The sequence below is a fragment of the Pseudopipra pipra genome, chromosome 22 (assembly GCF_036250125.1).
Source record: "Pseudopipra pipra isolate bDixPip1 chromosome 22, bDixPip1.hap1, whole genome shotgun sequence".
NCBI lineage: Eukaryota > Metazoa > Chordata > Aves > Passeriformes > Pipridae > Pseudopipra > Pseudopipra pipra.
The window spans coordinates 1840453-1866285 of NC_087570.1; the positions used below are offsets into that span (position 1 = coordinate 1840453).

The 25833-nt window shown below is 44.7% G+C and overlaps 2 protein-coding genes across 19 annotated transcripts in view; one reads left to right on the plus strand and one right to left on the minus strand.

Annotated features, from left to right (window-relative positions):
• The window catches only part of CFAP74 (cilia and flagella associated protein 74), a 60038-nt gene that overhangs the window by 6588 nt on the left and 27617 nt on the right, over nt 1–25833 (plus strand). For 8 of the 15 annotated variants that reach the window (XM_064678936.1, XM_064678928.1, XM_064678935.1 and 5 more), the window contains exons 1-9: nt 16157–16263; nt 16994–17097; nt 21008–21158; nt 21350–21440; nt 21871–22017; nt 22223–22321; nt 23720–23824; nt 24992–25165; nt 25695–25805. In XM_064678936.1, the coding sequence (XP_064535006.1) occupies nt 17065–17097; nt 21008–21158; nt 21350–21440; nt 21871–22017; nt 22223–22321; nt 23720–23824; nt 24992–25165; nt 25695–25805 (911 nt within the window). In that variant the 5' untranslated portion in view covers nt 16157–16263; nt 16994–17064. The other 7 variants (XM_064678933.1, XM_064678938.1, XM_064678925.1 and 4 more) reach the window with 6 other exon arrangements.
• GABRD (gamma-aminobutyric acid type A receptor subunit delta) lies at nt 1515–15611 on the minus strand. 4 transcript variants are annotated; one of them, XM_064678973.1, is made up of 9 exons: nt 15214–15611; nt 7969–8081; nt 7342–7409; nt 6798–7018; nt 5934–6016; nt 4523–4660; nt 3466–3618; nt 2674–2885; nt 1515–2445 (listed from the first exon to the last, which is right to left on the minus strand). In XM_064678973.1, exons 1-9 carry the CDS (start codon nt 15594–15596, stop codon nt 2146–2148), a joined length of 1671 nt encoding a protein of 556 aa, XP_064535043.1. In that variant the 5' UTR covers nt 15597–15611; the 3' UTR covers nt 1515–2145. The 4 variants fall into 4 exon arrangements, with proteins under 4 accessions (XP_064535043.1, XP_064535042.1, XP_064535044.1 ...); XM_064678972.1 differs by having other exon boundaries at nt 3466–3621; XM_064678974.1 differs by lacking the exon at nt 15214–15611 and adding an exon at nt 14469–14923 and having other exon boundaries at nt 3466–3621.

Consider the following 25833-nt stretch of genomic DNA (forward strand, 5'->3'; position numbering starts at 1 on the left):
GAGCAGGAGAGGTTGAATTTCTTGGGGGACAAAGTGATTATGACCAAAAACGCACTTAGGAAAAAAAAAATAGTGTATTTCTGTAATGTAGCATTGCATCAACATCAGGAACAAACAGCAAGAAAAATAAATTAGAAAGAGGAGAAGCAGGAGGAAGAAAAAGAAGCCTGATTACCTGATTATTGAAGGAGATGCAGATTTCCATTAGAGTTCTGGATAAGGTGGAAGTTGAGTGATACTTTGCTTTAATTCAGTATGTGAGAGTCTCAGAAACTGTGGCAAATACCACCACGGAAGCACCAGTTGGATGCACTTACCCATTTGGAGGATGAGAGTTTCTGCCTCTCCTGAAGGGTTTGTCTTCTGTAAAACTCAAAGGAATCAGCATCATTAAAGCAATTTAGGAGGTGCTGCAGTGCAAGGTCCTAACTGGGGTTCCCCAGCAAGTCAGAGGTGAGATCCTGGAGCAGAATCCGGGTGTCTCAGTCCGGGGTTGCCTTGGGGAGGACTCTGTGGAACAGTTACAGCTTGATGGCAGTTTGGGCTTTCCAGCACACTGTTGGCTGACAGCTTTCCATGATAACAGAAACTAAAGAGGGAGGTGAACCTAAACCTGACTTACAGTGGAGCATATTTGCTGTTACAGCTCAGTTCAAGATCATTTTTCTTCAAAGCATTCTCTTACTTCACTGATACTGAACAAACCTCACTCTCCCTTCCATCGCAGATTTCAGCCCCTTGCTTTGCCTCCTTCTTTCCCTCTCTCATTTCATATTTGCTTTTGTGTCAGTCTCTATATTTACAAACAACCTCTCACTTTCAAGGCAACAAAATCTTCAAAATAAATTTCCCTTTTGTAGCGTCTCACATTGGCTTCCTACACGAACAGTGTTTCAGTGGGTTTAATCCATATTCCAATATATTTACTGTGGAGATTTTAGGGATCAGTTGTGAGGCTTGTTTGTTGTGAATACTGTGTTCATTTGCTGAGTTCACTGGAATTATTTACAGAACAAAGTGCTAGTTTGCATAAGTTGGGCAAGACGATCTAGTCCTGACTTAAGGAGTGTGTATGAGGACCTACAGATTTCCCTGCTGAATAAGGGAAGAGAAGAGCCCTAATGGAGCAGGTCAGCCTGGAACAAAAATGGCAAAAATATCCAAAGCAACTGAGTTACTTGAAGCCAGTTATGAATTCTTTTTTGTACTTCATTCAGCTATTTAGGGACGGATTCAAAAAGGATATTTTCAGAGGCACACATGGTAGAATCTCACTGACAATCAACAGAACAAATTCTAAAGTCCTTCCTGAAAATGGAGTCAGAGTTTCTTCCTTATGAAGCACCTTTAAATTTTTTCCCAATCCAACATAGGAAGCCTGAGCTTTCCCTCTGTTTCTAAAGCATTTTTATATGTTTGGGGCCTATTAAACTAATAAACATTTCTGTGTTTAAGTGTTTAAACTTTCATTAGCTTAGATCTGAAATGTAATGCAGTCATTATTAACAATTCAGTAGAATTTGATGTAGTATATTTTATTTCATGCTGTGACTAAGAGCACTGAATTTTTTCAATATTTTATCCAAGACAAATAATATTTTAAGAAAAACCTCCACTCCCCTCTATTCCTTTTTACTTTGTTCATGAGATTTTTCTGATTGAAAACTCCAACTTTCCCACTACTGTTAAACCTAGACCATCCCACAGAAGGCCAGATGCAGAAAATCACTCGTGCAGAAGTGAGGAATTAACTCTTTCATTACAAAAAAGGTAATTATCTGAGTGTGAAAAGCCAAATCTTCATTACTGATCAACCCTTAAAGGGGAGGAAAACCGTGGTCATTTAAGAGTTAAACTTTTGCTACAAATATGTACATATGAAAAATCGTCTCATGGTATTGGAGGAGGGAAGGAGCTGGGATGGTCTGGCACAGCACTGTTCTTACTGTATCAAATCAGAACAGCAATAAATTGCTGCTTTTTCTGGGAATTCATAGCAGGACTTTCTCGACTTTAGAAGTGTCTTGAGCTCGTTGGAAAATATTTTGAGAAGAAATGGCTCGGTTCAGTCTCAGCAAGGGCTCTTTAATCCGTGGGTGTTGTTGAGTCTGTGGCTCTGGCCATGAACATCCCTGTTTTGGGTTTTTACATCGTGTAAGCGACCCAGTAGATGACATTGACTGCTGCAAAGGCTGCTGGGAACACGGCTCGGGCGTAAATGTCGATGGTGTCGGCGTCGATGGGCTTGAACAGGGACTTCAGGCCAGTCTTTTTGTCCAGTTTCAGCCCTGGCTGCTGCTTGGTCTCTCCAGTTTCTATTTCTATTGTGCCATAGGAGCCGGGCAGGCTCCTGGGAATTCGGTGCTGCCTGTTGGAAATGGCCAGTTCCTGGTTCACACCAGCTATGGAAAGGGAAAACAGAACAATGGCATTCTTCACGTTGATCTGCAAGGGAAAGAGGAGAATAATGGAGTTTCTGCCTCTCCTGAAGGGTTTTTTTTTCTGTAAAATTCGAAGGCATAGGTAAGAAATCAGCATCATCACAGGAATTTCACAGAGCATGCAGTGAGAGGCCTCAGGAGCTGGGATTCCCTGAGGAATACGGGGGGCAGTGCCAGGCCACGCTGCAGGGGCACTGCTGTGCCAAAGTCACTCCCATACACACTCACTGACCTCTGCACTCTGCCTCCTCGCCTTGATCTTGTTCTTCTGCTTTTTCATGTAGTCGGCGTTGAAGTGGGCGAAGGCGTATTCCACCAGCGCGGCGAACACGAACACGTAGCAGATCCAGAAATAAACGTCCAGGGCCTTGATGGCAGAGGCTCGAGGGAGGGAGGAGCGGGCACTGACCATCAGCGTGGTCATGGTGAGGACAGTGGTTATTCCTGCAGGGAGCAGGAGAGGAAATGGATTTACTGATGTATTATACATGGAGACTTTTACTAATCTGAAGCGGAGGATATTTTCACAGTACAAATACTGTGGCTCCTGATTTTCAAAGCAGAGAAGCTTGTAAAAAAACTGCATTTGTATAAGGCAGCTTTGAACAAAATATCCTTGGTTTTATTCTAGATCAGGACAAACCAAACCCAAAGACTTAACCCTCAAACGCTTTTGAATCTGGACTGGCAACCCTTACTCAGACAAGCAGATCCACAAGCACCGGGAATATTTTTTTGCCACTGTCCCAGTTCCTTCAAATGAATTCTTTCATAGATCTGCCTCACAGTCATTACTGCTTTTAACCCTCTTTAGGGGGTTATTTGCTGTTCTTTCCTGAGGCAGCTGCTCTGATAACATGACAGAAATTAAAACAGGAGGGAAGCCTTCTAAAGGACCATCTCTTCTGCAAAAGTAAACAGAGTGGTCATAAATGCACCTTCATGTAAAATAAGGATTATCAGAGAGCAGAATTCCAACCTGAGCATTGCCTTCCCTTCCAGTCCCCCGAGGCCCCTGCCTTACCTAAGGACACCCTGGCAGGCACAGCTGACTGGCTGATCCAGAAGGACACCCACGACATGGCCACCAGGAGGATGGAGGGGACGTAGGACTGGATGATGTAAACTCCTCGATTCCGCCGCAGGTGGAAGTGGAGACTGAGCCTGGGAAACTGCCCTGCTGGAAAAAAGAGCAGGCAGAGAAGGCTCTGGCTGCGTGAATTACAGTCAAACTGATACTCAAAATGACATTTCTACAATGAAACAGAGCTGTGACAGCTTTTGGACAGGGATCACAGAACGCTTTCCTGAACAGTGTTCGATCAGTCCCCATAAACCCTGCACGAGGTGCTGCAGCTTCATCAGCTAAGAATAGGTCAAATGATCTGTCTCAGGTCATATCAATGCCAGATCTGAAAATAAAATCATGAGTCTTCTCAAATAACAGTATTGCTTCAAAATGTGTACTGTCTTATCATCTGCTGTAGAAAGTCCTCCAGATACTAAATTTAGATTTTTTAAAAGGCCAAGTTAATTTCAAACTCAAAAAAGAGCTTAGAGGAGATGTGCAGCATAAATGAGAATCTGAATACATGAAAGAGGATGAAAAATCAGCAGGAAAGAAATGACTCCAATCTTGTACAAACATTGCAATAAGCCCAGTGATAGACATACACACCACTGACTTCTGCTGGGTAGAATTAGACTGATCTGACTGTACGTCATAAGCTTCATAACATCAGGGCTAATGGAAATTTTTCTTGATCTGAAGTCGCAAATTAGGTCAAGAAAATATGAGCTATACCTCAAGTGTTCTTTATCAAGTGCTGTCTGGCTACTCCACACAGTGTTTTGTCAGGCAGAGAGAGCTGAAGGACATAACATGCTACAGTAGCTACCTGGAGGCTCAGCAAAGAATGGCACTTTTCATGAGTGTAAGCTGAAGAAAACTCTTATCAGACACCTGACAGGTTCTTAAATTAGTTACCTAAGAAGAGGGATTTTCTGTTACAGATACAGGAGGTTTCCCTGTGCTGGAAAAAGTCAGATACTGTCCCTGAGCTGAGGAGAGATTCTGTTACCAGATTTGAAGTTCATAATTTCTGTTGTGAACTGGTAGTTGGTGATGGTGAACTGGGCGAGCTGCAGCTTGTCCAGCCCGTGGATCTCCTCCTGGTTCTCTGACCAGTGGTACACGATGTCCTCCGAGGAGTAGCCATCTGCCAAAAGAAAGCTGAATAAACAACAAGTTTGAGGCAGAAATTAAGAGCTTAGAGGACTCACAGCGGAAGGTCTCTAACTCCTGCTATGCTGAATTCCATCAGACCCATTGCTGGGATTCAACCTGGATTATTCTGCCTGGGAGAGCTGCAGGACACCAGGGACATGACAGAGGGGGGATGTGTGTGAGGGGATTTTTGTGAGATGCAATCAATCTTTGCTAGTTTTGCTGTTAGTGGACAACTTGCTCCTAGAGCATTCATTTGTCTAAAGAGGCTGTTTGGTTCACTGAAATCAAACCCCTCCAATTCAATTCAAACATTCAACCCCCCAAAAAACTCCCTGCAGAACTTGCTGGGAGAGAGAATGGGTTGCTGGGGCACTGCCTGCTGCCTCTGCACTTGGTGATTACAGAAGTAAAACTGTAGATTGCTATTTTTGACAGGACAAAGTGGTATTGTGGCTAATTGCCTAGAAAACAAAGTTGGTGCTAAAAAAGAGAAACTGGCATTAACAGGCCAGGGGATCTGTTCAAAAACTGCTGCTCCCAAATCTCTGGAGCCCTCAGGACCTGTAGACTCCTTGATCTAAAAACCAGATTCATTGCCACCAACTGGGTGGCCCCTGCTTGTGTCTGTGGTGGTTTTCATTTCAGAAGTATTCATGCTCGTGGGATTTACATGCTGATCACAGATAAACTACAGGTTGGACAAAACATAAACTCATTCTTCACCCTCCTCTGTGAGTACAAAGGAATTAAGGCAATCCATGCAGTATTCTGATGGATTTCTGGGTCACGGATACAGGAATGCCAAGGCAAGCTCAGCATCTCTGTAAAGGTTAATCACCATGGCTTTCATTAAAAGCAGGGAATTCTTTCTTTTTCCTTCTTCTTATAAAGAAAACATAGCACATCAAATTTTGCCTGTGGGCTTCTCTGCTTGTTCTCCCTGGATTTGATGCAAAGCTCAGTAATGCCAGTGACTGTCACAACTGCACGAGGTTTCACATCAAGCTCAGAGTTCCAGACATTTGTAACAGGACTGTTCATTGTTCATCATCACTACATTAAATCCTAGAGTTTAGGACTGGGGCATTGAAAAGTCCTTTGTGTAATGCCCAGCACAGGGAATGAAGGGATTCCTGTTTGTTCTCAATCTCAAGGCAGCCCTTACATTTCATTGCCCCAAGCAGAACCATCCCAGCTCGCTCCAGTGTCCCAGTCCCACCTGCCCAGGCTTTACAGCAAACACAGGTGTACTCAGCCCTTACAGCTCTCCAAATCCAGCATGCACTCCTGCTCGTCCATGGGGTACTTGGACAGGTCCATGTCGCAGGCCACTGTTGAGGTAATCCTGTTCCAGGCAACGGGAACACCAGTTAGTTGCATTCAGACAGAGCTTTTTCCTCTGAACTCAAAACACTGAATGGAAAACTTTGAAACCTTCATAGCAATGAAGGGAATTCTTTTCAAAGCCCTTATGGCCGTTGCCTTTACTGAGTCTGTGGGAAACCCAAGGAAAGGGAACTGAAGAAAAGTCAAATGACTTTAATGTCAGAGGACACTTCAGCTACTTCTCACGATGAAAAGGAATTCTCTGATTCCATCTACCACCTTTCACTGTCCCCAAGATTTCTACTAATACCTTGATGGGAATTTTGGGCTTACGATTTCAAGGGTGCACATTCATTTTGTAGAACATTACACAATTAACTTCCAGTACAGGTACTGAGTTCCAGCCCCAGCACTCTTCCAAGGTGAGGAAATGACACTTTCTCTGTTTGAGAGATGGGGAAGTTGAGCCTAAATCAGGCTCATAGTTCCCTTGGAAAACAGTGAAATAGAAGAGAGAATAGGAAAATAGAGAGTGGAGAACAGAATCTTTGCCAAACAGCTCTGAGACACTTGGAGGACATTCTGAACGTGGTCAGTGACTCTGCACTGCACAGTGTTGCCAAAGAGACCTTCCTGGCACTGTCATCCTTGGAAAGCAAAGGGGTCTCTGACAGGAGATTTTCTTCCATATTAAATTAACAACTATTTTATGAAACCATCCTAGGAAATCAGTGGTTACTTCACAGTCTGTTCCAGAAGTTAGCACACAATAGAGAACACTTGCTCTCCTTCTCACTCACCTGATGCTGTATAAAATGACTCCATCTGGCTGGAGCCTGATAAGTTTGTTTTCCACAGTCACATCATGGAACCAGGCAGACTTGGCATTGACTATGAAAGTATCTGGCAACCAGAGCTTGTCCACAAACCTGCTGTCTAAGCCCAGAGTCTCGTTGGTGTGGTTGTAAGACAGACGGTCGTCTCGCCAGCTCTGGTGCAAAAACACTGTCATGGTGTATTCCTGGGACAGGAGAAAGCCCAAGTAAGAAGTGATGCTGAACAAACACAATGGTAATGTCTTGGGACTTGGCCAAAAATCATTGTATTAGCCTGGAAATACATGATCTGCTTCCAGTGCAAATAAGTATTTTTATACTCAGTCAACCAGAGAGATGCCCAAGCATTTGAATTTCTGCTATGCTTCCACAACAGATAAACTCAAATTATCAAAAAGTGGTTCAACATCAGTGTTACATGTAACATATTGCAAGTCTCAAAAAAGAACAGTACAACTTTTGGTTTTGAACGTTTTTTAGAGCAAAACTGAAGACTCTGATACCGTACCATGTTCACCTCTGAGATGTGGTCAATGCTGGCTACTTCGATGGCCAGAGCAACGTTAACGGGGGGACCTGGGGAAAAGGGTTGAATGGGGTCATTGACATCATCATAGGACCTACAAAAATATAAATGACCCAAGATTTCAATTCTTTCAGAGAGTTCACAAAAGTGTTTTCCATTATAAAGTACACTCTCCAAGCAAAACCTACCCTAAAGCAAGAGATTTAAATCTTTTACTGATTTCTACCTCAATTTCCAATCTCACTTCAGTGATAAAGGGCACAAGATACAATCACAGCTACTGAAAATTATGGAATCCTTTCTGGAAATCACACTACCAAGTTTAAGACAGCATGACTTCAAGCAGTGCAGGAATCATCACCATTTAATGCAATACAAAATTCCTTCAACTTAAATGTCAGTGATTTAAGAACTGTATCAGAAGCCTCTGTTGCTGTTGTACAGTCTGTCTCCTGTCAAAACCATCCAAATTGTTGATGGTTATTTTTTCCCAGTATCCAAGTAGAAAATAATCATAACCTTTTAATCATGTAAAGGATGAAGTTCACACGAGCATCAGAGGGTAGAGGGATTGTAAGAACAGAAGAGACATTATTGTCCAAGCCTCACCTCCAATGCCAGGCCTGAAATTCCGTGCGTAGCCTTTCATTAAATCATCCAGGTTGGGCAGCCAGGAGATTTCGATGTTGGAACCAATGTAGTCTCCGATGTCACTCATAGCTCTGGGGAGAGGAAAGAAGTGTCCTTTGAAACTTACCCATGTTTACAAACAGAAAACCAACAGAAAATGGAAGAGTGACTTCTCTCACACCAGAGACCACATATGGTATAATCAGCTATGCTGGAAATTTACTGAGAAAATACTGTATATAGGCAGGAAAACAAATTTGGATATTTCTGTTTAAATCAAAACATACTCAGGCAAGACTATGGCCTCTTTCTGAATTACAAGTACATACTTTTGGAAGTTTTCTCCTTTTTTAAAAAAAGTGGGAAAAATAAATTCAGAAACTTAGAGAAAACGTGAGGGAAACCAAGACACTTTGTGTGCTGCCTAAAATGCATCTGTGGCTGCTGGAATGCAGCTGTGCCAGCTCCCAGTGAACCGTGGAACAGCTGAGCTCAGGGAGGCTGGGGGACTGTCAAACGGGAGGGGAACACAGCAGGAACTGCACATCTGGAACGAGGGGAACAGGCAGCAGGCTTCGGCTGCGAGGGGCTGTGTTGCTGTGGGGTTTGTGCTCGTGCAGGGGGAGACACCACAAACACACCCTGCCCTGGCACTCACAGAACTTTGGCTGTTCATGTGACAATGACCCACATAAAGCACATGGGTTTTCTCCCCAAAATATGCCAGCCTGGGCACTCGGCTCAGCACGAGCAGGTACTGCCAGCACGGGAGCAGAGTCTCCTGCAGGGCCCAACTCCTCCTCCCACAGGGGACTGAGAGAAAAATCTTCGATCGCCCTGGTCAGAAAATTCTCGTCTGGTGTACGGAGTCAATTATATAAGGAAGGAGTTCTGGGATTACAATGTACAAATGTGAGTTCTGGGCAGCAGAGACACTGAAAGCTTGCATTAGTGGAGCTGTCAAAGCTGTTGTGACCTTACAGCACAGGGACACTGCTCCAAGGGAAACTTCATTACTTCCCAGCAAAATGTTACAATAAATTGCGTTCATAATGTTTCCTTGCCATGAGCACAGTGCTGTATGTTCATCTCAAATGACCATCCCAGGCACTTCTCAGGTTCCTCTAGCTCTTCTGAGGAAGGATCAGAGCCACGTTTTCAGCTGCATAAATTGGAATAACATAATTGATTTAGACAAGGGCTTTGAAGATTTATAACAAATGTTGACAGAAGTTCCTTCCTTCTTTATTGGGTCTCATCAACTATATCAACACTTCTTTCTATCAGACTGCTCTTCTCTATGTGCTGGTCTTTCAGTCATCCAACTGTAAGTATTTACTTAAATGAAATTATAGTTTCTTAATCCATGGCAAATTTGTTTAAAAATGTGCTTAATTGTAACTTGTAAGTCTCAGCCGTAGGTATGGAATGGTGTTCCTAACCAGCAAAACCTCTGAGCTCCTTTCCCAGGTAAAGAATGGTGCCTTCTGTCTTTTCCTGATGAGAGCAAATAACTCCAATACGCTTGAATTAATACATCTGCCTCAGATCTCTTTGCCTTTTCAACAGAAGATGGTGCTTTGCAACTCCTGTTGCTAAAACTGCCGCCAGTTCTGGGAAGTGTTTTGCAAACAGAGCTGGAGTCAGAAGGTGAGTGCCCCGGAGTGATCTCCCCCGTGTGCCTGCTCATCTGTTTTGACAAAGCACTTGGTGTGCAGCAGCTCCCCTGTCAGGGCTCCATTTTAGTGGCATTAAGGAGCTAAAAGGGAGTTAAAATGCTGAGAGCCGGGTTAGAAACCGTGGGCTGCAGCCTGCCATGTGTTTTAAGCAGATTACAATCTAGAGGGAGTTTTACTTAAATATCCATGACACAATTAAAATAAATCTTGTTTCTATTATTAATGAAGCCTTAGGGTCAGATCATCAGTGTAACAAATGTGCTGAAGTTAGTGGAGCTATGTGCACTTAATACCAGGGGGGCTATTAAAGTATTACAGCTGAAATAACTTTATGGCCACATTTACCACGTTGTGATAACTCCTTCCAGCCATTCCTCTGGATTCCTGGACACCACACCCAGGGCTTTAAAGTTACAGGGGGGACGGTGGGAGAGTTTCATTCATCCTTGATAAGCAGCCAGGATTATATATGGCCTAAAATATGATTCACTATTGTACCTGAGAAAGGAAGGGCAGCACAGAAAAGATGCATTGGGAGGGATTAAGTTTTCATAGAGTAAGCAGGAGAGATGAAAAGAAAGGAAACTCCCCTTAGTTGATTCAGCAAATTCCCTTCCCCACGTAAAGCTGCTGTAAAGCTTGTTTTAGTAAGAAAAGGACTTTGTGAAATTAAGGTAGTGATTTGCCAAATCCAAAGGGTAAAAGAGCTCCTCAAAAGCTTATCTGCAGTTTGCACCGGGCCAGCGTGGGGAGCTCTGGCTGAATGGCAGCAGTCATGTGGACTCCTGTCACTCTGGAAGTCATTCCCAAAGCCAAAGCTGAAGGAGATGGGTTTTCTCCCACCCTCTGGCTGTGTACACATGTCATTCCAAGCAGATATTTTGGAGAATTTATTTGCGTCTGCTCATACCTGGAATTTAAGCACTGGGAGAACTTCGACCGAGCTCGTTGTTAGCAGCAGAAAATAGATTATTGCTGTTTAAATGATGAAAGTAACAGTGAGTTCTCTTGTCCATTAGATAAAGGGGAAAGGAAATCCCATAGATAAACTGGGAAAACCTATGGAGTTCTCCTTTCCCTAACAAAGCTGCTCTTGACACCGTTTAGGGAAAGCAACTCTAAGCAATGAATGTCAAATGACAGAGCAAAGAAATGCATCTCCTTCAGAGCTAAGTGCTATCAGTTCTAGAATAAGAAGTCCACATATCCCAAAATCCTCTCTGTCTGAGCTGACATCTTCCCCCAGCTGCTGCAGCACCATTGCATCCCAGTAGTGTGGATGGATCTGGAGGAGAAGCCTCAATGCACTTGGGCAGCACGTCTTGAAGGGGCTTGTCAGACAAGTGAGGCACCGGCCTGTCTCTGCTCCCTGCCAGAGCACTGCTTGAAAAGGGGTGCTGGAAGTGTGTCACTGTCACCAGGAAATATCTGAGCCCCAAATCACCCCAAGCAAGAGGCAATCTGTGGGTTCCATGAGGGCACTCCAGCAGCTGAGCCAGGCATGACACTGGCAGTATTATTTTTGCACAGCAGTGCCAAAATCTCTGGGAGCAGTGCAGAAAGCTCAGCAGCATCTTTAAGTCAGCGGCCAATGAGGCACAGATTTGGGGTCACACTTGCAGGGAGGGTGCTCTGACCTTCTGACAAACACACAGAGCAGAGGCATGTGGGAAATCACTCTTTGCATCTTCTGTTTCTCCTTTGAATCTGCTAACCTGATTCTTTTGGGGACTGTGACATTGTTGTTCTAGGAATCATTTATCCTGGTAGATGGAAAAAGCAGTTTGACTGAAGGACTGGGGTGGAGAACATTTCATTTTCTATGAGGTAAATATTTGGGGGCAAATGTCCCAGGTGTCATTGCCACTGAAGAAAACTTTTTCTTGGGAAAAAGACAAGGAATATCCTGCAAGGTCAGAGAACAGTCTGGCCCCTGTCAAACTCCAGGATTATCCAGAGCAGTATGTGTATCCTTCCCATCTGCCATTCCTGACTTTAAGTGAAGCTCACTGTAAATATGTTTTGTATTTTGAAATGTAATTGAAAAGGCATTAGGCTTAATTCGTGGCAACCTCTAGAACATCAAAGCCTCTCTGTGAGTTTTAAGCTACAGAAAATGGACCATTCTTTGCATATATTGACATGTTAAAGCTGCTCTGCTTCCACAAATAGAAGTAAAAGGCTTAGGGAGACACACAGCAGAAGGACAATTAACTCAAATGTATAGAAATGTCACTTAACATAGAAGAGTCTGAAATATAAAAGATACACCTATTTTTAATAGAGAATTAAAATCTATTTCAGTAAAGAATCACAAAGTATGGACATGGACCCCCAAACTGCCATCCACGGTGCTCCTTCCCCAGGCAAACCAAGAAATAATTCCCCAAGTGTCTCTCTGCAGATGATCTCGTGCCCTGTGGCACATTTCTTCTTGCAGCATCCACAGCATATCAAGCCCTGATAAAATAATGGAAGCCACAGTCTTTGCCTCAAAGACCTGTCAATCATATAAATTGCAAATTTCTTGCCACTAATCACTGTCTCGAGAAGACAAAAAATTACTACTTTTTTAACCTGAAAAAATGTGCTGACTTAGATTGAATTTGGCTCCTTCCCTTCAGTCAGACAGCACACATGACAGAGGAACTGCTTCAAACACAGCTAAAGCACCCTGGAAGGATATTCCCAACTGCTGTGAGAGAACAGCATTTCCCTGTGTGTGTCCCCCCTTTCCCTCCTCTGCCAAACCAGGACAGTGATTTCAGTGGTAGCTTTGCCTTTGGGAAGTCCTGTGTCCTGCCACTGCATTCCAAAATCACCAAACTGTTCTTCCTTTTTGGAATAGGTTTTTCTTACACCTGGCGATTCCCAGCGCACAGAACTCACAAGCAGAGAATTCAGGGGGTTTGGATGGCCTCTGTCATCATAACTGCAAGTCACATTGCATTTAGAAAACAAAATCAGAGCCTTAAAATGGCAGTTTTGCCCATAATTACACTGCTTTTCATAAAAGCATCTTGTACCAAAAATATTTTTACTGATGCAAGGATAAAATTTTGCTCTAGTTCCATTTAACGGATCCCAAGTACACATGTGAGCAAGGCTACTCCCCTTTCACAGGATCAAACAACGTCCTGCCACAGCCACACTAAATCCTGAACCTGCAGAAAACTGTTGTGCCAAACAGAGCAGCTTCCCTTGACCACGGAATGTCTCACACTCTGGCACCTTTGGAAAACTACAGACTGAGCAGTTGGAATTTCAGAAGTTAGAATTTGCCTTGCCTGCCTCTCTGCCACGAGGAGATGTATTTTTAACAAGCAACTCATCGCTATTGTGTAACGGGAGGAAGAAAGTCAAGTAACCAGGGAATTAATCCAAATATAAAATAATGTATCCAACACATTATAGGTTGCCCATATCCTGGCAGTGGCTGTGCCCGGGACCAGACCTCAAAAGACAGAGGCTGAGAAGACTCTTCTTTAAAATTCTGGTTTTTTCTTCTCAAAGATCACTTTTCAACCCAAAGCCTCAATGCTGGCCCAAGTGCAGAGGGAGAAACAGGATCATTGAAATCATGGGCAAGGTCTTGGTGCCCTTCGGTCATAAGCAGCATTTTTTCTGCCTTCACTGTAATACTGGATTGCTTTGGAGCACGAGGATGTCAGGATCTGACCCCGGATAACAGACTCAAGGTCACAGGATAAATCATCATGTCAGTCCTGGCTAAGAGCAGTTGACTTGATGCTTCCTCTAAGCAAGATCCTCTTCCTTCCCAGTGAAAAAATCAGATCTCACTGATTAATTCCAGAAAGTGTAACAGCAATGTTCTGTCTCACTCCAGTTACCACCTTGCCTCTTCCACTCCTCTGAAGGTACGGACGATGTCTGTGAAGGAAGCTGTAGGACCCCTTTAATGCCACAGCCCCCTCTGCTCTGGGGGGTGTGGGCATGTTTTTACATGCAGCAAGTTCTTTTTTACACCCCCTTCTATTTTCATTGCGTAATCATGGCAAGCTTTCTCCACATCCAGCCTCCAGATCTGGAGAGAATCTCTGGAGCCCGTGGCTGGTTGCCTAGCTAACACCTTCGGAGGAAATGGGGCTGAGCTGCACACATACATCCTTCTGACATACATCCTTCTTTACAATTCAGCATTTTAAGACATGGTTGGCGTTCTCCAAACGGTTTTTTCCCCCTAAGATCTCTGACAGCCTCTTCCTGTCATCCTGAGTTCAGGAGACTTGGTGAACCCACCAGAAAGGCATGGCTGTATTTTCGGGTTTTAACGGTGCCTATGGAGGCCCCAAGCAAAGCTATTCAGCTCGTACCCCGCTGGTTGTGCTGGCTTTATGGAAGAGGTTCGAGTTCAAACAGGCCCCTACAGAGCTGCTGGAGGGGCTGAGGCTGTGCTGGGATGTGCAGTGCCTCACAAAAAGTGATTGCCCCCAATTTAGAGTGAATACCCTCGGGAAAAGCATTCCAGGGGCATCCTGTTAAACACACAGCCCTTGATTAACCCAAGAAACTGCTGCTCACTCAGTTGGCAGAAGTGCACCCTCAGCAAGGAAATGAAGAAAGAAAAAAAAACCCAAACAGAGGAGGCACATTAAAGAAACTCTTGAATCGAGAGCCCTTTTCTCCTGCACGCTCTCTCCAAGCAGTCCTGGCCCGGGAGTGCACAAAGCATCCCTGGGCAAGAGTGGGAGCCCCAGCCAGCCCTGGCACCACTCACCCCGACCGAGGGAACGGCTGCCCGAGGCCAGGCTGAGAAAGAACGATAAGATGTTTTCTTACCTGATACACCTGTGCTGTTGGGTGCACAGTAGAACCAAGGCAGGAAAAACCCAAGTAAGAAATTCCATTTTACTCCCATTTATTAGACAGCGGCGACCAAAACCCAGGTTCCCCGGCTCTCCTGGCAGCTCCAAAGCTCCAGTGGCGTTGCCATCCTTGCCTGCTGCGCTAAGTTGAGGCTGAGTTTAAAGCGATGGATGGTTGCTCAGCAGCAGCAGCCCCCACAATCTCCACAGTGCCCGGGAGCCATGCGGGCAGCCCGGCACGGGAGCAGGGAGCAGGGCAGCTCCGCTCCGCTCTCCTCCCTCTGCTCTGCGGGTGGCTCAGTCCCGCCCGGCTCCGCTGCCCTGCTCCCGCATCCCTCCCCTGCCGCGGGCTCTTCCTCCGGCCGCCCTGCCCGCCCGCGAGCCTGCCTGCCGAAAATAACCTCCGAAAGGATGGATTAATCCCACGGAGCGGGGTGGGAGCGACTCAAAGTGCTCCGGAGCCGCTCGTGTCCTGCGCGCATCGTGCCGGGGAGGAGCAGGAGGAGCTCCGAGGGCAGGGGCGGCCGGGCCGGGCGCGCTCGGGGACGCGGAGCCGCCACATGTGAACGGCGGGCACGGCCGCCCCCCGCCGCCCCCCCGGCACATCCCGGCGGCACCCGGGCACCGCAGCTGCAGCCCGGCTTCCAGCATCCCTCCGGGAAACCGGGAATGGAGCCGGGGGCCGTGCTCAGGGAAACCGCCGCCTCCCCGCCGCTTACGCGCTGTCCCGGGCCCGCGGGACCACCGGGAGGGGCACGCCCGGGGCCACCAACTTCTGCCTCGCCGCCCGTGGGCTCCTCGGGGGCTTCTCTACACTGAGACACTGCCCTGGCGCGGCTCCATCCCGGGCTGGCACCGTCCGCCTTCCGCCGCCTGTGCCTCGCGAACTCCCGGCCCCTGCGCTGCTCCGGGGGCTCCTCGGGACCCGGGTTCGGCTGCACCTGCAGGTCAAACTCCGCTTTCTCCTCCATATTCGCTCTTTCCTTCTCTCCTCCTCCGCCTCCTCGGCTTCTTGGTGCTGTTCAATCTCGAATGACAATTTTAAAACCAACCCACAGAAGGAAACCGTGCGAAGGAGACATTTTCGAGAAATTATATTCATAAAGCAAAAAAAAAAAAAAAAAAGTGCAGGTACCTTAAGCAAATGAAAGGAGGCACTGGGGGTAAAGTGTGGGGTTTATCTTTTCATCTGCTTAATTCTGTATTATTATTTAGTACCAATATTTCGAGTGGCAACCAAGGGGTGGGGGTGAGGGGAAATAACAGCCCTGTGGGACCCAGGAGAACAGATACACAATGCACACACACAAATGCAATACAACAAATATCAGGTCATGTCCAAAACGTGTAAGAAGGATGGGGGGCTATTTTCGTCCTGATCTTTTCCTCCTTCTGCCCATTTCCATAGCCACCCCTGCAGCTAGGGAGGAAAAGACACAAATTTAAACTCCAGGAGTTGGATTGTTGCATGAAAATTGCTTTTTTTCTTTTGAGGAGGGAAACGGAAAGGTTTTTAATGGAATTTGCCCGATAACACACAGACCAGAGTCATGTTGCCTCTCTGTATAACAGAACACATTTACAACTTTTGGGATCCTTTCAGTTGAGATTTTTTTTCACATTTTCCCCCCCTTTAAGGCTGGTGTTCCAATGGGCTGCGTACGCCGAGAATTCCTTGGTGGTGTTTTCCTCTGGCCACACAGCTGTCATCTAATTTACCAGTAGAAAAGAACAGTTTCCTGTGTCTTCAGCATACATCTGTAAAACCAGTAAGGAAATCCTCTTTGTTCAGTGTGTCTGTGTGTGTTACATGTGTAGAACACACGTGTGTGGGTGTGTCGGTGTGAGCACATCATGGCAACAACATGTGCTCTGAAGGGACAGACCCTGCCACAGACGTGACCATGAACACAAGTAAAAATACAATGGCAATCCTAAAATACATGTGGAACTTCTCTCAGATAAATTAATTACATTTGATCTTTACTGACCTTAATTATACCCCCACATTATGCAGAGGAAGGACATTCAGCCTTGGGTTTAGTTAGTTTTGTGTACAAATACATATATAAACAATATAGGCTGGTACATATATATATATACACATATATATGTGCACACCCACTCAAACAACTCCCATTGCCAAAGGGAAGAGAGGGGATAAAATAATAATAATGATCGACAATATATTTAATTTCCTACAATTTCAGCAGAGTATCCCAAGCTCTTTACAGTGAATGACAGATTAAAATTGCTAAGACATAGATTAAGAAACAATTAAAATTGCTATTAAAACATCAAAACAAAACAAAATAAATAAGCTCCCCAAATCTTTCTCATCTAATCCTCTTGAAAATAATTAAAGCTTTCCTTTAGCTTTAGCTCCTGGCTTGGAACTGTCAAATAGTCTTAAAAAGATGGCCCATGATACTAAATGTTTCCTGAGCCTTTTTGTCACTGTGCTAAACTCCTGCCTCTCCCCAATCTCTGTGTCTGCAGGCACCAGCTTTTATGGAAATGCCCTTCCTGTGAGCTGACCTTGAACGTTGGGCTCAGGCTGCCAAAAGCTGATGTTCTGCACCCACCTCTGGACAACTTTACAAGTAAATGTCATTTAAACATTATTATCCTTAGTTGTTATTATCACTTTATTAACAATTACTAATTTTTGAAGTATTTACCTCATTCAAGTAGTAAGCAAAGGTCACAGCTTTGAAGCATGTTTTACTGTAATTGAAACCAGAAACCCAGATTTCAATATCTGTCAGGTATTTTTCTTCTGGAACATGTAACAGGTTTTTCCCTGATCACAAAGTCATCTGTACTTTGTAGCTGCTACCATAAAGTAATTTATTGGAGGGCACAATTTGATGGGATTGAGGAGAAACATGCTCAGTCATTTGGGCCAAATAACAAGTTTTCACAGTCATTTATTACCTCAGGATTTTGGGACCATATCAGAAGGACATTATTTCAATTTATTTTGCAGTGGCACTGCATTACCTGGTATTCTTAATAGATTATTTTCTAAATAGAACAGGTGGTTTTGCTGCCAGCAAAATAAAGATGTCATATTGTCACATATAATTTTGAGGCAAAAACTGTACCACAGGGCTAATTAGTTTCCCTCTCCCATGATTCCACCTAAGCAGCTCGTGAAAGACTGTTGTGGCAACATCACCAAATGTCTCCAGATATACAAATTACACACATATGCCTATTTTTATAAATGAGGTTTGGGAATATTAGCAGCAATCACACGGCAGGAATACTGAGCTCATTTCAGAGGTTGTGCTGTGCTTGCACTGTGGGAATGTCCCACAGCCCCAACACAAGTGTGTCTGTGTTTTATCAGCATCAGGGGAACCACAGTATTAATTCCCCTTTCACCTAAAGGAATCCAGTTTTTATCTGTCTCCAAACGTTCTGCAGAACACCCAGTTCCTCCCCCAGCCTGTGTAGTTTTATAATCGTGAAGCACAGTGCAGCCAGACACTCTGCCCTCCTTTTCTTTCCTTTGTGCAACCAATTGGGGATGAAACCCCCACTAGCCAGGGCTAGTCCCAGCTCTGGGATGGTTGCCTTACCCCAGATGAGTTGATCTCAGGGGTGCACTCCCAGCTGGTGCCATCCCAGGCCACTCCTCCATGAGATGCTCTGAGAGCAAATGCCCCTCTCATTCCTTGTCCATCCATCTGTAGGGATGAGTCACTGGGAAGATGCTTATCAATGTTTGCCATTGTTTACAGCCCAACAAATCAGTGTTTGCCATTGTTTACAGTCCAACACTGATCCATAGGGGCAGGGAAGTTGGCTTATGTAATTGATAGGATCCACAGTGCCAAAATGCAGATTCCATTATTGGCATGTCTTCCTGCCTAAAAGCCAGAAAGCTCCATATATGAGCTGCTGTCACCTTGGAAACGTTCGGGAGAGAAATGCCAACTCTGTGGGAGCAGAGTGTGCAGCCACCCAGCAAACTGCACTGCCCAGTCCTGCCCCCTTCCCAGTTCATCCTGAGGTGGCACCAAAGGAACTTCACACAAATGCCTCTAAATTTAACCTCACAGTAAGCAAACAGCAGGGTTTTAATTTATTCCTCCTCACTTTGTTACCCATTTTCTCCGAGATGGATCACTGGGGGTCAGAGCCTTAAAAATCCACAAGAGTTGCATCAACCAGAGCCTTTTTGCACATTTCCTGGAGCTTAAAGCTTTAGGTTCACTGGCTTGAATTGGATACACTTGGCTGGGGAGCCATAATTTCCTTCAGAGGAACTGAATATGTTCTCTCTTCTCCCATCTATATGGGAGATAAAAATCTATATTGCCCTTCTCTAGAGACAAGTTATTCAACTGACACAAAATCATGACCATTTGTTGTTGTTGTTATGAAAATTGTCCAAATAGTTGTGAACTGGGACTAAATAAATACCCTGCATAAAAATATGACAAGAAAGCGATAATCAGTGATATTTCCAGGTGTTCTTCTGAGAGTTTTCTTGAGGGGGAAAATCTGTGCTTGGATCTTTTGCATCCCAGCTCTGGGAGTGTGGGAACTGGCAGGTTCAGAGTTAACACAGTTATATCTATTCCAGATCTGCAGAGAGAGCTATACAGTTAATCACTGCATATTTTTAGCCTACATCTTGTAGCTTTAATCCTGCAAATGTCTGTATGTAATTTGTTTTATGTAATGTGAATAGATGCCATAAAATCAAGATTCCACCATTTATAGAGCTAAGAATGTCCATATATTTCTCAAGAATGAGGACCTACAGCATAAGTGTGGGACAAAAAACTGGTCACTGTGAGTAATTTATACTCTATGCTGTGGGTGCCAGTGGAAATAAATGCTCAGATTAGCAGCATGTTCTTGTATGCATGGGATCAAAAACCAGACCTTACTCTCACAGCAATTCCAACAATGACAGAAATATTGCTTACAATTAAGGAACAGTTTCAACTAAATAAATCTGAGAATGCATCTGTCTCTATGTACAGATCAGGGTGTATTTTGGTGTGGATGATGTCCCAGTGTTTTCACAACTGAATCCCTGTGAATCTTTGAATAGCTGGATTTCTCCAGCATGTCCTGGAGTGCCAAGAGCGAGGGAACAGGGATGTGCTCTGTGGATCCACTGAGCTGGTCCTTGACTTCAGCAAGGTAGTACAAGGAATAGAACGGAAAGGAAACCCAGCAAATTAACTTGGAAACCTTCAGTACTCTGAAACGTGTGTGCTCCAGCCCCAGCTGAATTCACAAGATTTCTTTTAATCATAATGCCAGGAACTTGCTTAAAATTTACAAACGTGTGTAGAGGTGAAAGTTCAGGGGGGATGACCCCCACTGCTGAGGGTCAATAAAAACAATCAATCCCTCCAGGATGGAAAGGCTCAGCTGCCCCAGATCCCAGTAATTCCCGGGGCCGGACCGACCCACGGACACGGACCCACGGCGCGGGCCGTACCACCCGCGGGCACGGGGGTGTCCCGGGAGCCGCTCCGGGCGCGGCCCCCCCCGCGCGGTGGTTGGCGCCGTTGCCGTGGCAGCGCCGGGGCTGTGGGGCCGGGCTGTGGGGCCGGGGCTGTGGGGCCGGGCAGTGGGGCCGGGCAGTGGGGCGGGGGCTGTGGGGCCGGGCTGTGGGGCCGGGCTGTGGGGCCGGGCTGGGAGGGGGTCCGGGCCCTTCCGCCCCACTGGGCACTTCGGCCCGGTTCTACAAAACTTTGTTGTCCTGCAGTTGGAGCTGCAGCCTCACAACGAGAGCGCCGGCGCCCCTGCTGCAGTTTTATGTTTGGGCCACTTCTTGGTGCCACCAACGTCTTAAATCGGCCGTAACCCAGTCTGAGAATCCTGTTTGGCTGCAAGGTAGTTCCTATAATTTAGTAAGTTTACTCCTTTACTCCAGCGCGTGTTTTCTCTGCTCCTTAACTAGAGGAAACAGTCTATAGTTTGTGTTTTTTGAGTTCTGCAGAAGGATTTACATAAACGCACTCAAAGCTGAGCCACCTTCGTTAAAATTAATCATATGTACAAGTCTCTGGGTGAGTAAGATGTGAAGTGCTCAGCCATGTGGTGATAACTCATTCTAGATGACATACAGAACTTACTGAATTCTAATAAATTGTGTCAACATTTGGGAACAGTTTACCTCACATGAGAGAACTGCATGAGACTCAAGAGCAGGCAGTGTTTGTTGGAGTTGTGCCCGGATCATCTGGGGTAAAGTGGTGGCCTAAGTGGATGAAATATATTCAGAAGGTTGTTTGTTTTATTACTGAGCTGATTGTTATATTAAAAAAAAAAAAAAGTGGCAGTGTCCTTGCTTTTCTCTAGGAGATTTATTAAAGTTGATACTCAGAGTGTGACTGGCACGAAGGTGTGTGGTTGTATCCAGTTATTTCAGATGCATTAGGTATTTACTGAGAGCTGTGACTTCACCTCTGGAGACAGTCACAGCTATTGCAGGTTGGTGGAGATTAGATGTATTAAACATATCCTTCTCTTTCTTAGCCTGGTTGTTTGGAAAGACCTGTCAGCATGGAAGATCATGAGCTCACTCACAGTGAGGGAGAGCAGCAAATATCTCCTCAACCATTTCTGGAAGAGGAAGAAGAAGAAGATGCAGCTGGTCAGTTCAGTGATGTGGAAGGACCCTGGAAAGGTAAAAATGATGACTTGTTTTGATAACTCAAAAAATCCTGACATTAACGTAAAGTTCATGTAAGATAAACATTTAATGTTATAAAATGTCATCTCTGATTCTTCGTGGTGTGACTTGACAGCAAGTGTATAAAACTTTGCATTTTAGAGTTCAGAGTCTCTTTATTAAGCTGTTGTTTCAATATCTGTTAGAATATGAGCTGGAAGAAAATCTGTTTGGTGGTGGCGAGATGGGAACCAAGGACACTTCTGGAGATGTTGGAGACCAGTCTGATTCCAGCACGTAAATACCTTGTTCCAGTTCTAACAGGAATTTCCTTTGTCGTGTTGCCTGACCAGCTGTATAAAATAAGTTTTAAACTATTTTACAATGTTCCCATTAAAGTTCTAAACTATTGTTCAGGAACACTTAGAATTGCAAGCCCTAGTTGGGATCAAGAGGAGACACAGGCATTTCAGCACAAAGACAGATAATTAACATATTAAATGAGGGTGTAAATGTTCAGCATTAGATATCCAAGTCTAGAAATCCTGGCATAAGTGCATGCATGCAAACTTCTTGTGCAGATTGGGTTCATGTGTTTCGTTATTTATGCTGGTTGTATTGTAACAGTTCTGCTAGAATAAAACAGAAAACAAGGATGGAGTAAACCTCAGGTAACTTTTCGGTTTTTCATTATGTTTCATCGATAATTGTGTGTTTGAATTCCAAGGGAAAGCTTGGAGCACTCTCTGGGTGACATCAGCAACACTCGGGCTCTGCTGGCTGAGGAGAGAATTCACATAGCAGCCGTACAGAGGAACATAAAACTGCTTGATGACATGGTCAAGGAGAAGAAACTGGTGGTCCAAAAAACCGGGTTAGTGTTTAACTGAACATTATCCATCAGCATAAATCACGGGCAAGTACTGGGATACTGTATCAGTACTAAGTGTTACAGTTTATAGAACTATAAACCATATCCTGTGGGAATCCTAGCTGTGAATCCTGCCCTCAGGAGGAAGAGTTTCATTGGAGAGAGTAAAGAACTTAGAAGCTGTGAGTGCTCTGTTTGTTTCTTGCAGACAGAAGCTGTGTGCCTGTCAGCTGCGGATCAAGATGCTGGCAGAGCAGCTGGATCGTGTAGACATGGAAATAGAGAGAGAGAAGGAGGCTGGCAACGTGTAGGTAGAGAGTATTTCTGGATACCAGGGATCACAGGCATCCACTGTGTTCATCTGTGTGCAGTTAATGAGACCAGTGCAGAAAGAGGGGCAAGCTTGGGAATGGGTAGGAAAGAGGCATATTTTAAAATATAACAACAGGTATTAAATCAGCCTAGCCCACTGCTGTCAGCTGTGTGTGTCAGGGTCTCAATCTTCTATTCAGTCTGATGAATCAAGGTGCTGTGGCAGTTCTTTGGTCATGGCTTTTTCTCTTGTCATGGTGACAATTCAGTCAGGATTTAGATATATATATCTATATGTACGGACTTATATATATGCCATTTTTTTTCCCGTTGTGTTGTGGAAGGCAGGAATGCCTTTCAGGAGTAGCTCTGCATACAGGAGCTGCTCTGAAACACTTGTGCTGCTCCCTCAAGTGGGAGGCAATTTACTGTACTCTTCACATTTGGTTTAAATAGAAAGCAGTGGGTGGCTTGTGTACCAGGAACCAGAGTATTGTGACCAAACTTCGCAGCTGCATTTATAACCTGTGCTGATCTCCAGGTTAGTGCTTCCCTGAGGGAGAAAGGCAGGTGAACTGCCAAAATGGGAGAGCTGCTTAAGCAAAACTGAGGAGCTGAATGCAAATGAGCCTCCCAGGGTGGTGCAAGTGGGATCTCAGAGACAGGAACAAAACCCAGCAGAGACAGAAAAGCAGTGTGGAGTGTTTATCCTTATGATGGGTCACATAGGGAGGCCTAGATACGTAAAAAAAAAAGCAATTCTCTCAATCTCTTGCATTTAGCAAGTGACTAGTGGAGAAGGAAGACTGGATGGATTTCTGGCTTATGAAGCTCAGAGGCATCGTGTTTTAGTAATAAAGGAAATCCTGTCTGCCATTAGCACTCCCAGTGCTGGAGTTAGAGCAGAACTGCAGGTAGAAGGTCCAATTTTCATTTAGAGGATGGGAGTTTGTGTTCAGTATAGTCAGGTCACTGTGGATCCTGCAGCACAGTCTGTTGGTTTTCCTGAGTACAGAAGAAAAATAACTGTGTGGGAATGCTGCCACTGTAGACAGTTACATGGAATATTGTGATGCCATTTTAAAAGCAAAATCAGTCTAGGTTCTCTGGATTCACCTGAGCTCATCTTCAGTAGTAATGCTACTTTTATCAGTGTGAGAAATTAATAGTTGCATTAAGCTAAGAAAAAATTCTCATCTTTTTATTTCAACCAATGTGTGAGAGCACAAAGAAAGCTCTGCCTCTGGGTGAAGAATGGACACCTGAAAGGTTAAATAAGACACTGTATAAATTAATGGCATTCTAATACAGAAATCCTCAGCCTCCAAGCTATGCTTTTTTAACCTTTATTAGCTGAAATTTCTCTCTGATTGTTTCTTCTGCACGTTTCCAGCCCAGCCCTGTCCCGCCTGCGGGCCGTGAGCCGCCGGCTGCACTCCGAGCTGGAGAGGGAGAAGGAGTCGGAGCTGATAATTGATTTGAAACTAAACCAAGACAAGTGAGTGAGGGAATGAGAAAGGGGTGTGAAGGGAGTCAATCTTTATTACCTTCTTCATGTGCTATTGAACGGATTCACAAGTGAATCAATACAGAAGTTGCTTGTAAATACTGAGCTACGTCATTGGAGGTCATTGACTGCAAGGCAAAGCATCTGGAGAGCAGCTTTGAGCCTGGAGGTTCATTCCATAGGAAATTTCTTGCTGTGGCTCAGCCCAGAGTTAGTTTTGCACACATAAATGAAGTTCTGATTATATTTGGAGTTGTGCATCAGTCGTGGACCTAAACAGGTCTCCTTTTAAATGGAAAATAAGCTGGACTCACGTAAACCTGTCTGTGATACTGATCCCTGCATGAGCATAAAGACTTCTAATTTATGCCTCATAGTGTTTTTATAGGGCATAAAGGACAGGACTGGAATTGAATGTGAGGAAGACATTGTAGCAGTGCTGTGTATTTTCATGCTGAGCTAATATTGCTGCTTGCAGTTGATTGTTCACACATTATAAATTATTTACTTGTAGAAGACAGAGTGAAACTGCCCTTTGCAGAAGGCAACAGGTGAGTGTGTTTGTATTTTGGTGCCAGAGGTGCCACTCCATCAAAGGAAGAACACAGGCACAAGCTTTTAGCTGGGATTAGCCAAGTGGTTCCAGGATACAGTGTGTTTGCTGCAGTGTTGTGTAATAGCTGTAAAATGCTTGCCTTGTTTATTGTGTGATTAGCAGTACATAGAACAGATTAATGTAGTCATCCCTGTCATATCTGAATTCCTTCAGCAGAGCATAGAAGGATAAAAGCTATGGCCTGTCTCTGAAGTTACTTACTGTTGGAGAAAAAGCTGGTTTTCTAATTTTTCTTGGGTTTAGTGTTTTCTTCTGGGTAAATGTGAGAAATAGAGCCTTGAAGTTTATTTTTTTACCTTTTTTTTTTTTGACCAGTAATTTTGATGTCTTTAAAATGGGATGTACTATTAGATATGAGCCTTAGTCTGAAACAGCTTTTCAGTAACAGGCTTTGATTTACAATGCATTTAAAAAAGAAAATGAAACAAAACACAGCTAGATGTTCATTTTCACCACAGAGCCTTCCCTACTCAGCACACCACCTTCAGCAAGTGAAAGAGTGCCAATATTTCAGTGCAAACACCTCACATTTTGTTTTAAAGGATGGAGATGTGGGAGATAGAAATCGAGCAGGGAAAATACGAAGCGATCCGTGACAAACTTGAGCAAGAGGAGGAGCAGCTCCAGAGGCACTACCAGGAGCAGAGGGAAGGGAGGATTCGGAAGGAAAGAAGAACAGCCCTGCAAGCAGAAGGGAAGCGCCGCTCCCGGGAGCAGTAAGGGCCTCTGAGCCGGGCTGGGCTGCCTCCCTGGGCTGTTGTGAGCCGGGTCACACTGCGGGGGCTGACGGGGGCTGATTCAGACACGAGGATTTGTTGGGTTTCTTAGCTGGGTGTTGGCTCAGCAATGAGGAGTTGGAGTTAAAATAAGAACTGGCCGCGGCCTTGCAGTCCTGCAGGTAAAGATTTCTGGTCTCTGAGAGTAAACTTGTTAATGACAAGAGCTGTGAGTGCCTTGTGTGGAAGGAAATGAAGTTTATTAGGTCAGACTAAGTGCATGTGTCTGCAGTGCTGTTGGCCCCCAGGACCTTCTGAACTTATGATCAACCCTTCGAGATTTCCTACAGAGAAAGCAGACACCTGTGGCAGCCTGTCTGTAGCTTTCATGAAGTTTATCAATTTGTCTGTAATGTGGGAGGTGCAAACTAATGTCCTCATTTCCTTAAACTCCCCAGCCCCTCCCTTAGGTGTCATTGTGTTGGAGTCAAGGTTTAGTCCTGCTGCAGCTCTTGCCTGTGTTTTGCAGAAAAGAGGAGAAAGCCCAGAAAGAACATGAAGAAAGAAAGAAAAAAATACTTGAGGATGCCAAAAGGAACCACAAGAAAGCAGCCTGCTTCCTAAAGCAAAGCACAGCAAGGTTGGGCTCCTGTCCTTTCTCTGTTCTA